Raw genomic sequence first — 14911 nt, 5'->3', positions numbered from 1 at the left:
TATCGTGATTTTGTGTTCAGTATCAAAACCGGATGTGTGTCTCTTAACACGGTCTTACTTCCGTTTTCGGTCTGTGGCCCTCAGAGCCAAGCCCGTTGGTTCCTACTGAGTCATTGTAATAATAATCAGGAGGAATATGTTGTAATATTTTATTTGCTGGGATAAAGTATATGATTCATAAAAATAAAGTCGGACAGAGTTCAGTTGCCTTCAAGGAATAACCAGGAAGTCAAAGAAACGGTGACATCCAGTTAGATCTTCTCCTTTCCCACGTGTTCGTGACGTCAGAGCAGGCGGGATCCAGTCGGACACATGTACCGCGCATGCGCTGCTCGCCGCTCTCCTCCTGTGTTGGTCGCCATGTCTCGAGGAGAAACGCTGAGACTGTTGGTGAAGCAGCGAGTCCACGCGGTCGTTGAAGAGGCTTTTGGGCTGTTGGACACATTAACAGCAGCTTATGAGGACTCCGTTTGTGCTCTAAGAGAACAGGAGCGACTCACATCAGGTCGGTGCTTCTTCATTACTGATCCGGGCTTCGTGCTCGTTTTACGGCTTCGAGTCACATCCGGGTCCGTTTCCAGCTCATTCATTGTAGTTGTGAGACTTTTGGTGAATGTGGTTCGTTCCCAGCTCTCCTCCTCTGGTTACATTCATCAGGGAGGAACTTTAACACCCGACGGTCCTCTGGTCAAACTTTATAGGGATTTACACGTGGAGACCTTTAGGGACGGCCTCAAAATGGCGGCTGAAAACTGCTGTAAAGTGATCAAAGTGCTGCAAAGTGATCAAAAGTGCTGTAAAGTGATCAAACTTCTGTAAAGTGATCAAAGTGCTGTAAAGTGATCACACTGCTGTAAAGTGCTCACACTGCTGTAAAGTGATCACACTGCTGTAAAGTGATCAAAGTGCTGCAAAGTGATCAAAGTGATCAAAGTGCTGTAAAGTGATCAAACTTCTGTAAAGTGATCAAAGTGCTGTAAAGCGATCAAAGTGCTGTAAAGCGATCACACTGCTGTAAAGTGATCAAAGTGCTGTAAAGTGATCAAAGTTCTGCAAAGTGATCAAAGTGATGTAAAGTGATCAAAGTGATGTAAAGTGATCAAAGTGCTGCAAAGTGATCAACGTGCTGCAAAGTGATCAAACTGCTGTAAAGTGATCAAACTGCTGTAAAGTGTTTAAAGTGCTGTAAAGTGATCACACTGCTGTAAAGTGATCAAACTGCTGTAAAGTGAGTGATGCAAAGTGATCAAAGTGCTGTAAAGTGATCAAAGTGCTGTAAAGTGATCAAAGTGCTGCAAAGTGATCAAACTGCTGTAAGTGCTGTAAAGCGATCACACTGCTGTAAAGTGATCACACTGCTGTAAAGTGATGTAAAGTGATCACACTGCTGTAAAGTGATCACACTGCTGTAAAGTGATCAATCTGAACCTGCAGCAGGAGAGCTACTCCGAGCTCTACTTCAGGACAGCGACTTGTCCCGTCTCCACCACGCAGATATATCTGTTTGCTTTCCACGGGACATATTCAACAACTCTCAACGTGTGTGTGTGTGCTCACCTGTCTGGGTCCATCTGGGCCCTGAACACCTCAGAGATCAATTATCTGGTGATGTGGTTTCTGTAGATGGCATTGCTCTGGCATTGCTTAACGTGGAGTTAAAGGACAAGTCTCGGTCAAAGATAACTAGAGATTCTTTACAGTGGTGTTGGATGCCAGGGCAATGCCATCTACAGAAACCACATCACCAGATAATTGATCTCTGAGGTGTTCAGGGCCAGTAAAATAACTTCAGTTTTGTCTGAGTTTAACATCAGGAAGTTGCAGGTCATCCATGTTTTTATGTCTTTAAGACATTCTTGAATTTTAGCGAGCTGGTTGGTCTCCTCTAGTTTGATCGATAGATATAATTGAGTATCGTCTGCATAGCAATGAAAGTTTATGCAGTGTTTCCTGATAATGTTGCCCAAAGGAAGCATATATAAGGTAGATAAAATTGGTCCAAGCACAGAACCTTGTGGAACTCCGTGATTAACGTTGGTGGTCATTGAGGCTTCATCGTTTACAAATACAAATTGAGATTGATCTGATAAATAGGATTTAAACCAACTTAGTGCGGTACCTGAAATGCCAATCGACTGATCCAGTCTCTGTAATAGGATGTCATGATCAATGGTGTCGAACGCAGCACTAAGGTCTAACAAGACCAGTACAGAGATGAGTCCTTTATCAATACTAAGGTCTAATAATACCAGTACAGAGATGAGTCCTTTATCTGCACTAAGGTCTAACAAGACCAGTACAGAGATGAGTCCTTTATCTGATGCAATTAGGAGGTCATTAGTAATCTTCACCAGTGCTGTCTCTGTGCTGTGGTGTTTTCTAAATCCTGACTGAAACTCCTCAAATAAACTATTCTTATGTAGGAAGTTGCACAACTGATTTGCGACTACTTTCTCAAGGATCTTAGAGAGGAAGGGAAGGTTAGAGATCGGTCTGTAGTTAGCCAACACCTCTGGATCAAGAGTGGGCTTCTTCAGGAGAGGTTTAATTACAGCTACTTTGAAGGAATGTGGTGCCATTTAAAGGCAACACGTCTTTAAGCAGCCTTGTTGGGATGGGGTCCAAGAGACAGGTAGACGGTTTAGAAGTAGAAACCGTTGAGGACAATTGGTCTAGGTTAATGGGAGAAAAGCTATCCAAATATACACCAGGGCATACAGCAGTTTCCAAGGCCACTCCTCTTGATGACAGATCGGCAGTAGTTGAGGGAAAGAGAGCATCAATCTTGCCTCTAATAGTTCAAATCTTTTCATTGAAGAAGTTCATGAAGTCATTACTACTGAGGTCTATAGGAATACACGGCTCCACAGAGCTGTGACTCTCTGTCAGCCTGGCTACAGTGCTAAAGAGAACCCTGGGGTTGTTCTTGTTTTTCTCTATTACTGATGAGTAATAGGCTGCTCTGGCATTACGGAGAGCCTTTTTATATGTTTTAAGACTCTCACCAAACTAAGCGTGATTCTTCCAGATTGGTGGAACGCCATATGCTTTCAAGCTTTCGTGAAGTTTGCTTTAGGTCGCGGGTCTGAGGGTTCTACCAGGGAGCAAACCTCCTTTGCCTCACTGTCTTTTTCTTCAGTGGGGCTATCGAGTCTAATGTCATTCTCAGTGAGCCTGTAGCACTATCGACAAGATGATCAATCTGGGACGGACTAAAGTTAGCACAGGAGTCCTCCGTCACATTGAGACGTGGTATTGAATCAAATGCAGAAGGAATCTCTTCTTTAAATGTAGCTACAGCACTGTCAGTTAGACATCTGGTGTAGAAACTTTTGACTAACTGTGTATACTCCGGGAGTATAAACTCAAAAGTTATGAGGTAATGGTCTGACAGAAGAGGGTTCTGTGGGAAGACCTCCAAATGCTCAATGTCAATGCCACATGTAAGAACAAGGTGGAGGGTGTGGCCAAAGCAGTGAGTGGGTTTCTGTACTCTGACAGAAGCCAATCGAGTCCAACAATGAGATAAATGCAGTACTAAGGCAATCATTATCAATATCCACATGAATATTAAAATCTCCTACAATAATAACCTTATCACTTTTAAGGACTAAACTTGATAAACACTCTGAAAATTCAGATATAAATTCTGAATATGGACCTGGTGGCCGGTACAGTATAACAAATAGGATTGGCTGTAATGTTTTACAGGTTGGATGTGAAAGACTAAGAACAAGGCTTTCAAATGAGTTGTAGTTTAGTTTAGGTTTAGGATTCATTAATAGGCTTGAGTCAAAGATGGCTGCTACTCCACCTCCTCGGCCGGTGCCTCGAGGAATGTGAGTATTAATATGACTTGGAGGAGTTGATTCATTTAGGCTGACATATTCTTCATGGCTCAGCCAGGTTTCAGTAAGACACAATAAATCAATGTGATTGTCTGATATTAAATCATTTACTAATACAGCTTTAGATGACAGAGATCTAATATTTAGGAGTCCACATTTAATTATCCTGTGTTGTTGCATTGGTGGTAACTTTATTTTGTATGACTCCTTCTGGTTACTTTTGATTTAATTAATTTAAGTGGCCGTGGGACAGACACAGTTTCTATAGAGTTAAGGTTAAGGGTGGGTAACTGCTCGGATGGAAGTGCAGAGAAGGGTGGAAGACTACAACTCTGCTTCTGCTTCCTGATCTGAACTCTGGGTCATGGATTAAGTCCGCTAATCAACTTCGCCATGTTTGCAGAAATGAGACGCGCTCCATCCCAAGTGGGATGAATGCCGTCTCGACTCATCAGATCAGGTTTTCCCCAGAAAGTCTGCCAGTTATCTATGTAGCCCACATTGTTTGCTGGGCACCACCTGGACAACCAGTGGTTGAACGACGACATGCGGCTATACATGTCATCATTGATCAGATTTGGGAGAGGGCCAGAGAAAACTACGGTGTCCGACATTGTCTTGGCATAAGTACACACCGATTCCACATTAATTTTAGTGACCTCCGACCGCCGCAGTCGGGAGTCATTACCGCCGGCGTGTATTATAATCTTACTGTAACTACGCTCATCTTTAGCCAGCAGTTTTAAACAAGATTCAATGTCGCCCGCTCTGGCCCCCGAGATGCATATGACTTTGGTCCCTGGCTTCCCTATCTTCACGTTTCTGACTATGGAGCTACCTATAACCAGAGTGGGTTTCTCAGCGGGTGCGTCGCTGAGTGGGGAAAACTGGTTTGAAACGTGAAGAGGTTGGCGGTGTTCAGTGGACTTCTGTTTGGACTTAAAACCCCTTTGAACAGTCACCCAGCCATCCGGCTGCTCGGGGGCTGCCGGGGGACAGCTAACAGAGGCTAACGCTAAAGGCTCCGCACCGGCTATGGGGGGAGGCGGGCTAACTAGCGTAACTGTCTGAGCTTCGATGGTGCGGAGCCGTGCATCTAACCCATTTAGAACTGCCTCCAACCAGCAAATGAACTACACTTGTTGCATGTACCATTATCATTAAGGGAGGCAGAGGAATAGCTATACATGAGACACTCTGAGCAAGAGGGAGCGGGAGGGGGAGAAGAAAACATCGCGAGCTGCTAAGCTGGCAACCGGAAGTGATGCAATACGCTTACCGGAAGAGAGAGAGAGCCGAGGAGAAGCGTTAACGCGACCACGTAGATACATAAATGACATGCCGTTGTGTAGATATGATCAATAACATACGTTTAGTTTAATAAAAGAACTAAGACCTGTTCTTTAGGAATGGGAACCTTACATTACTTCTGTTGTAATCTGGCACTATAGAGAAAATTACAGGGGGGCGGAGGGTGATTTCAGGCCCTGAAACAATAGTAGGGGAAACACTGACTTCAGTTCCATAAGCTTTGATGAAAGGGTTAAACGACACTTCTCCTCTATTCATGGTGTTACGGTACAGAGTCAAAAACAACATATGAAATACTATTATAACATGAAGTTACACTACTGTACTGTTTTTAATTGAAAGTCAGCTCAAATTCAATGACTATATTCATAATTTCCCAATGTTGTATTTTCTATTTCTACTGGATTGTTGTTCATGAGGTTCCCTGCTATGTTCATGTCTATTTTATTGAAATTTTACTGAACAATTTTTCAGAAAATCAAAGGCAAAGTTGGCTAAAAAGAGAACTTGTTATTCATAATTTTCTAATATTTTAACTTTATTTAAAGCAGTTCCTTAAAAGTGTATATAAAAAAGACACTAGTGTAGGGGACTAAAAGGACTGAATTCACGGGGCCCCTTTAAGAGAAGGGACGTAACCCTGGTGACAAGGGGGGGTTAAAGGGCACCAGGAAGGGACAGTGGGTTATGGTTTTGTGGATGGAGATAAACGGCCAAAGGGAATACTTGCCTCTTTGTTATTTCCACGCTCCTACACTAGCTTGTTATTCAGGAGGAACTCTATGTCCATGGTTATTTTCATGAGAATTTACTGTACCGTTTTTGAGAAATTCTAATTAATTTATTTGAGTGTGTACATACTGTATATTGTGAGACAGTTTAGTAGCTTTGTTCTCTGACAATCTGTTGGTTTTACTTTCATTTCTATTCCAACCAAGCGGTGCATCCCAAGTCTCTTATTTTGTCATTTCCTCGCTTCAACCGGAAGTTGTTCTGAGTCGCCGTATCGACCGCCGTCCCAAAGCTCTTATTTCTGATGTGAGGAGCGAGGAAGCGAGAGAGCAGCCTACCAGGAAGTGTTTTAACGCTCGACACGCCCCCTCATGGTTCATCAGTTATTTGATTGGACGCTGCAGAGTTTCATACCAGAGTGAAGACGGATCACATAATAAACTTGAGTTATATATTAGATTTGTTTTCTGATTCATCATCTGGTTAAAATATATGTTCATTGTGGTTCTGAACAACAAAAAGACCACAAACAACTTTCTTTAATTATAAAATATTAGTCTTTTCATGGCTCCTCCTATGAATCGCCACCTTAACGTGGTGGAGGAGTTTGAGTGGCTCAGTGATCCTGGGAGCTATGTTGTCCGGGGCATCAGCCCCTGGTAGGGTCTCCCAAGGCAAACAGGTCTCGGGGGGAGAGCCCAGACTAAGAGCGGTTCAATAAACCCTGATGATGAGCAGCCCACGGACTGAAGCTACCTTGCCCGGACAAGGGAAACCGGGGCACCCTCCCGGAGCCAGACCCAGGAGGGGAGCTCGTCGGCGAGCGTCTGGTGGCCGGGCTTTCGCTCCCATGGGGCCCGGTCGGGCTCAGCCCGAAAAAACAGCATGGAGCAGCAGTCACCCTGTGGACCCACCACCCGCAGGGAGAATTATCGGGGTCGGGTGCTATGTAGACCGGGCGGTGGGCCGATCGCCGGCAGCATAAACTAGCTCTAGGGACGTGGAACGTCACCTCACTAGCGGGGAAAGAGCCGGAGCTGGTGCAGGAGGTGGAGCGGTACCAGCTAGATATAGTTGGGCTCACCTCCACGCACAGCATGGGCTCTGGAACCAAGCTCCTGGAGAAGGGTTGGACTTTGTCCTTTTCTGGAGTTGCCCAGGGTGAGAGGCGCCGGGCGGGAGTGGGGATACTCACGAGCCCCCGGCTGAGTGCCGCAGTGTTGGAGTTTTCCCCGGGGAACGAGAGGGTCGCCTCCCTGCGCCTGCGGGTTGCGGGGAGTAAGGCTCTGACTGTTGTTTGTGCTTATGCACCGAACAGCATTTCGGAGTATCCGGCCTTCTTGGAGTCGGTGGGAGGGGTCCTGGAAAGGGCGCCGCCTGCCGACTCCAAAGTTCTCTTGGGAGACTTCAACGCTCACATGGGCAATGACAGAGAAACCTGGCGGGGCGTGATTGGGAGGAACGGCTTGCCCGATCTGAACCCGAATGGTGTTTTGTTGTTGGACTTCTGTGCTAGCCACAGTTTGTCCATAACGAACACCATGTTCGAACATAAGGTGGCTCATAAGTGTACCTGGTACCAGAACACCTTAGGCCGGAGATCAATGATCGACTTTGTAATCGTATCATCTGATCTGCGGCCGTATGTCTTGGACACTCGGGTGAAGAGAGGAGCAGAGCTGTCAACTGATCACCACCTGGTGGTGAGTTGGATCAGATGGCAGGGGACTAAGCTAGAAAGACCTGGCAAGCCCAAACGTGTAGTGAGGGTGAACTGGGAACGTCTGGCAGAGGATCCTGTCCGGGAGGTCTTCAACTCCCACCTCCGGAAGAACTTCTCACAAATCCCGAGGGAGGCTGGGGACATGGAATCCGAGTGGACCTTGTTCAAAGCCTCTATTGTGGACGCGGCTGCTCGGGGCTGTGGCCGGAAGGTCATCGGTACCTGTCGTGGCGGCAACCCGAGAACTCGGTGGCAGACCGGGGTGGTGGTTCCTATCTTCAAGAAGGGGGACCGGAGAGTGTGCTCGAACTATCGTGGTATCACACTGCTCAGCCTCCCGGGAAAAGCTTATGCCAGGGTGCTGGAGAGGAGGCGCCGACCGTTTGTCGAACCTCAGATTCAAGGCGAACAGTGCGGATTCCATCCCGGTCGTGGAACAGTGGACCAGCTCTTTACCCTCGCAAGATTACTGGAGGGGTCCTGGGAGTTTGCCCAACCAGTTTACATGTGCTTTGTAGACCTGGAGAAGGCTTTCGACCGGGTCCCTCGGGGGGTTTTGTGGGGGGTGCTGCGGGAGTATGGGGTGCCGGACCCGTCGGCACGGGCCATCCGGTCTCTGTACGCCTGCAGTAGGAGCTGTGTTTGTCTCCTCGGTAGTAAGTCAGGCACGTTCCCGGTGGGTGTTGGCCTCCGCCAGGGCTGCCCTTTATCACCGGTCCTGTTCGTGACCTTCATGGACAGGATATCTAGGCGCAGCCAGGGGGCGGAGAGGATCCGGTTCGGGAGTCTCGGGATCGCCTTTCTGCTGTTTGCGGATGATGTGGTCCTGTTTGCCTCCTCGGACCGTGACCTCCAGCATTCACTGGGGCGTTTTGCAGCCGAGTGCGAAGCGGCAGGATGAGAGTTAGCACCTCCAAATCTGAGGCCATGGTGCTCTGCCGGAAACCGGCGGATTGCTCGCTCCAGGTGGGGGCAAACTGCCTACCCCAAGCGAAGGAGTTCAAGTATCTCGGGGTCTTGTTCACGAGTGAGGGTAAGGTGGAGCGGGAGATCGACAGGCGGATCGGTGCGGCTGCAGCAGTAAAACAGGCGCTGTACCGGTCCGTCTTAGTGAAGAGGAGCTGAGCCGGAAGGCAAAGCTCTCCATTTACTGGTCGGTCTACGTTCCAACCCTCACCTATGGTCACGAACTCTGGGTCGTGACCCAAAGAACGAGATCTGGGATACAATCGGCCGAAATGAGCTTCCTCCGTAGGGTGGCCGGGCTAACCCTAGAGATAGGGTAAGGAGCTCGGACATCAGGGGGGGAGCTTGCAGTCGAGTCGCTGCTCCTTCGTGTCGAAAGGAGTCAGCTGAGGTGGTTCATCTAGTCAGGATGCCTCCTGGACGCCTCCCATTAGAGGTTTTCCGGGCACGTCCAACTGGTAGGAGGCCCCGGGGAAGACCGAGGACACGCTGGAGGGATTATATCTCCCGGCTGGCCTTGGAACGCCTCGGGATCCCCCAGAATGAGCTGGAAAGTGCTGCGGGTGAGAGGGAGGCCTGGGTCGGCCTGCTGAACCTGCTGCCACCGCGACTCGACCCCGGATAAGAGGTGATAATGGATGGATGGATAGTCTTTTCATGGTCGGTTAATTCTCTCAATAACAAGCAAGAGCAGGAGAGACGAAACACTTCTGACTTCATTTCTCATCGTTTTCATCACGTCACGTGAGGCTGATGGTTCCTGAGTGTCGGCTTTGATGACTTATGTCGCCTCGATCTCGCCAAAAACATTGGTCCTATGAATTAAATCCAGTGTTCAAGAGAAACCATAATCATATTCTGGGTTATTTAATAATGACGTCACAATTTCAAAACATAGAAATGCAAATAATACGGTAGACAACAGGTTACACTCTGACTAATAACTCTTTATTATTATAGTGGTTATTACTGTCTTTTATTAGTACAAGTACATTGATTACTGTGTCTTTATTATTATAAATACAGTGATAACTGGTATAAAAGCAATATTTCACATTAAACATAGTTATTCCAGCGCCCTTTGCACTCAGCACTACTGTCCTGCTGTTTACAAAAGTTATTGTTTTGTATTTCTGTGTTTGTACATTAAGAACAACAAATAAACATTTAGTCAAATTCCTTGAGTGTCTCCACTAATGAAAGCTGATATCAGTCTGAAGTCACGTTGTTCATAATGTGCTCCCTGCAGATGTCCAGCAGCCGTTGGCGATTAAAGCAGATGTCCCCCCTGAGTGCCTGGACCAGGACCTGGACCAGGACCTGGACCAGGACCAGGACCAGGAACCCCTCCACAAAAAAGAGGAAACGGAGAAACTCTGGAAGGAAACCAGGACACCTGAGTCTGCTGCACCTGCCCTAGAATATAAAGAAGCCCATGTAAGTCATGTGGGATGTAACACTGGCAACAAACCCTTCAGCTTCTACAAGTGTAGTAAAAGGTTTTACTACAAGGGGTTTCTGCAGAGACACATGAGATTCCATTTTGGAAAAATGTCCTCCAGATGTTTGGTTAGAAAGAAATGTTTTAGAGAGAAGCAAAAGAAAGAATCACAGCAAAGAGTTCACACAGGAGAGAAACCATTTGGTTGTGATGTTTGTGGGAAACGATTTAGTACACAGGCACATCTGAAGAGACACGTGACAGTCCACACAGGAGAGAAACCATTCGGTTGTGATCTTTGTGGGAAACGATATACAGTTCAAGGGAGTCTGAAGAGACACATGAGAGTCCACACAGGAGAGAAACCATTCAGTTGTGGTGTTTGTGGGAAACGATATACAGTTCAAGGGAGTCTGAAGAGACACATGAGAGTCCACACAGAATAGAATGTGTTCCTTTCATTTGTAAAAAGAAAATTGATGATGTAAGTTTTTTATGTTTTCTTTCTCGTTTTTAGTCAAACAAATATGTAAAATGTCTCAAATATTCCCTATTTCATTTGTTTGTAAATGTGAAGGAAGGCAACGTTGTCTTTGTTTACATCTAATGAATCTCCATTATCTGATGGAGGAAACTACAAACAAACAAGTCTGTACAAATATATCTGTATGTAATATGCATATTTCTGTGTATTGTTTTTAAATCTACATAAAAATAAACTTTTGCGAGTCTACTTTGTGTTTCTGTAACCATAGTGACACTTCGAGCCTATCGTTTTGTATAATTCCCTAGAAATAAGCTTATATGTAACTAATCTCACAGGAAGGTTCTTGGAAAAGATTTGATGGATAGTTAGCAGGAAAGTAGAGAAAAGAGCGAGTTGGCCAATGTTCTGCTCTTCATACTTTTCTGGATGGAAAAGAACAAAATGTACTTCAGCTATTTCTTCGCTCGGCTTCGGCCAATCAGCTTGTAGCTCACTTCGAGCTAAACACTCAAAGTCACGACTGTTTGCTGTTCTGGCTCCTCATTGGTGGAACGAGCTCCCCATTGACATCAGGACAGGAAGTCTCTACAGACTAAAAACACATCTTAGTGACTACACCTTGAATAGGGAAGGTAGAGCCGTAGTAGCACTTTAGTAACACTTAAATGTCTCTTACCGATGGCACTTTGTAGTTTAACACTTTAGTAGCACTTAAATGTCTCTTACTGATAGCACTTTGTAGTTTAACACTGTAGTAACACTTTAATGTCTCTTACCGATAGCACTTTGTAGTTTAACACTTTAGTAGCACTTAAATGTCTCTTACTGATAGCACTTTGTAGTTTAACACTTTAGTAGCACTTAAATGTCTCTTACCGATAGCACTTTGTAGTTTAACACTTTAGCAGCACTTAAATGTCTCTTACCGATAGCACTTTGTAGTTTAACACTTTAGCAGCACTTAAATGTCTCTTACTGATGGCACTTTGTAGTTTAACACTTTAGTAGCACTTAAATGTCTCTTACTGATAGCACTTTGTGGTTTAACTTTATTGAAGAAATTGTACTTGCTTGATTCTTGTTGTTCTGAGTTTGGACTCATGGTTTAATGCACTTATTGTAAGTCGCTTTGGATAAAAGCGTCCGCTAAATAACATGAAATGTAGTGAAATGTTCCGGTTGACGAGGAACTCGGGGTGATCTAAATTTGATCTGTCTAAATCAGACTTGTTCCACTTTCTACCGATTAGACACCTCATTTAGAATGAATATCCCCAGTTTCCTAACCACCTCCTGGATCTCTGATTGACTACTTGCTTACTCTGGTTCCAATGCGAAAGGGCTCCATTTCAACGATCTACGGCTCCATTGACTCCCTTAACCATGACATGTCATCTAAAACAGGCCTGGGACAAAAACATTGGTAGACCCATATCTGACAACCGGTGGGTTCGCATTCTGGACTTGTCCCACTCCTCAATCTGTGAGACACGAACTGTTGCAATGCAACGTTTTGTTTCATGTTCACTACACAAATGCCCGTCTGGCTAAAATCGACCCAAATATGAACGACAGCTGCAATAGGTGTAAACAGTCACCTGCCAACCGTACCCAAATGTTTGGGTCGTGCACAATTTAAAAGATTTTTGGGATCAAATCTTCGATACGCTTGGCACAGTATTGGGAGTAAAACTTGATCCCGAACCCCTCTCAACACTTTTTGGAATCCAACCACCGGAAATACCCAATCTGCCATCGACAGGGCGACGCATCCTGGCCTTTACGACACCGTTAGCTAGACGCCTCATTCTATTTAACCTTTTGAAAATCAACCTATGTTTTAGGTTTCCACTCTAAATAACATACCCAAACTAAAAAGGGTGTATTTTAGCAACCACAAAGGCTACTAATGTTGGTGTTATAATAAAGGCAAACCATGTGTGCTTTTGTTCAGACGTGTACATATTAGTATATGTGTTACTGGTTAAGAGTAAATAAAGATGAAAGACAGCAAAAGTTGAATTTCCAGGTTCGCCTAGGAAAAAAAGCACTTTCAGGATGATTATCTCTTGGAAGGATGCAGAGCAAAGGTCAAAAACCACAAAGATCATAACACAATATGTGATCAGTCTCTCTGAAAAGTTTGACTATGAAAAAGTAAAGCAGAACAAAGTTAGAGGTTTTAGTACAGATTAATTAGGCCAAATGGGCATTTGGGCAATTTGAATTTTCTCATGTACCAAACCATATATTTCACTTGTATATTACTTATGGTGTTCAATACAATACATAGGTGAGGGTTGGAACGTAGACCGACCAGTAAATGGAGAGCTTTGCCTTCCGGCTCAGCTCCTCTTCACCAAGACGGACCGGTACAGCGCCTGTTTTACTGCTGCAGCCGCACCGATCCGCCTGTCGATCTCCCGCTCCACCTTACCCTCACTCGTGAACAAGACAAATATAGCAGTCTTTGTTGATTAGAAGAATCCCCAAAAAAATCCAAAGATAAGCAACATTTGCGACTATAAGCACTAAAGCGATTCATGCTGCTGTGTTCTTTGGCTCATATCTCAGAGATGCTTTGGTGCAGAAGGATTTTTAGCACCGAGCTACGGGATGCTAGTTCCAAAAACGTGCTGAGTGGGCTGACTCCTGATGATTATGATATTTTAATAATTCTTTCAGTTGGTGTTTGAGTTGTGTGGAAATGGCTTACCGAGTCTTGTAGCCCAAGTTTACTTGTTTAATTTGATGTATAACATGTTCATTGTGATGTTTTACACAGTCCAACTATAATGTGTAAATCTGCAGGTAACGACTGTGATGAGTCTGCCACTGGCTGTCGTCCCTGCAGGTGGGAGAAATATTAGAAAGAGTACAAATGTTCTCTTGCCACTCTGTAATAAACATTGTGGGCTTTTTCTTCCTCCATGAAACAACTGCTGCATGTGCTCACGTTATGAATACAGTTGACTAACGACAAAAAAAAATATTGAATTACGGTTTTCTCAAAGTTTCAAACTGCCATCATGTCCAACATTTGCCGTGTTGATCTCTCCTGAACTACCACTGAGCTATTGAGTCACTATTCAGGAATACAAAGCATTTCTCATTTACATTAGAAATTCACAATAATAAAACCTGAACTTGGGCAAATTAGTAACCTTGGAATATAGTAATATTTATACCATATATTCTGGCACAGACTGCCTTTTCTTCTCGCATCCACCCACCAAACTCAAATACGTGACTGCAGAGCACCTGCTACGTGCATTAAGGTCGAGACAGAAGGAAACGCACTTATTGATGATGACTATTATGCTGCGATAGTGATTTATTAGTGATTTATCTATTAATGTCAATCTTAATATGAATATACTAAAATGGTTTTACATGATCGGCGGTTCGATTCTTGACGGGACCCGTAATCTTATTTTTGTAAAAAAGTCAACAAGTGAGACGTTCATCGTGAAGATGGATCACGTTTCGTGAATGCTGATGAACTCCGAAGTGAACGCTGCAGCAAGCCGCTCCACCGCCATGTTTCTACACACACTGACTGTGTATTCAATGTGGGTCCTTATGGGGACCAGGCGTGTGTCATCTGGACCGGTTCGTGCTGCACAGTTAGAATATCGTTACGACGATGGAGATGTTTGTCCGTAGAATATAAAACACAAGCGATGTGAGAAAGCACACAGACAACCGTCTGCATGTGTCATTTACACACTGAATGAAGAGGAAACTGGTCTCAGCTCGACTTGACGTCAGATAATAAGTATGACACACACATCAGACCGACAACAAGAGCGTGTTGTCAAGTATTTATTGAAGTTAGTATATTGAACAGGCATCAACAGAGACACCTACTTTGTCCTTCACTCTCGTCCTCAGCGTCTCAACCACAGCCTCCAGAACAGGAAGTGCATTTTACAGCAAAGTCATCCGTGTTTAGTCTTTAACAACATCCCATAGGAAGAGGAATGCTGGTCCTTTAGTCTGAGTCATGTTTCTGATTATCATCTTTTGAATCAACATTACCATTTAAAACACTATCGAGTCAACACTTCTAGGTCACACCGAGTTCTGGTGTTTTATTGTCTGCATATTATTGTTAGAAGTTAGTGAGCAGAAGAAAGTATAAATACCACAAACTATATATAAATACAGTTTGTTTAACAGGCTACAGAGAGAAAACACCTCCACTCTGACTGTGATTACTGTTTACTGTGTTTGCTCTGACGTCACGAACACGTGGGAAAGGAGAAGATCTAACTGGATGTCACCGTTTCTTTGACTTCCTGTTTATTCCTTGAAGGCAACTGAACTCTGTCCGACTTTATTTTTATGAATCATATACTTTATCCCAGCAAATAAAATAGTAAAACATATTCCTCCTGATT

General features: G+C 44.6%; 1 protein-coding gene across 1 annotated transcript; it reads left to right on the top strand.

Moving 5' to 3' along the window:
* Positions 1 to 307: 307 nt before the first annotated feature.
* On the top strand, positions 308 to 10754 carry LOC117748384 (gastrula zinc finger protein XlCGF49.1-like). Its single transcript, XM_034558078.1, has 2 exons — positions 308 to 505; positions 9830 to 10754. Exons 1-2 carry the CDS (start codon positions 313 to 315, stop codon positions 10465 to 10467), a joined length of 831 nt encoding a protein of 276 aa, XP_034413969.1. The 5' UTR covers positions 308 to 312; the 3' UTR covers positions 10468 to 10754.
* The last annotated feature ends 4157 nt before the right edge of the window (positions 10755 to 14911 follow it).

Source organism: Cyclopterus lumpus, chromosome 19, assembly GCF_009769545.1.
Source record: "Cyclopterus lumpus isolate fCycLum1 chromosome 19, fCycLum1.pri, whole genome shotgun sequence".
Classification (NCBI taxonomy): Eukaryota; Metazoa; Chordata; class Actinopteri; order Perciformes; family Cyclopteridae; genus Cyclopterus; species Cyclopterus lumpus.
The sequence above is the reverse complement of the archived record's forward strand: the minus strand, read 5'-3'. Positions and strand labels throughout refer to the sequence as shown.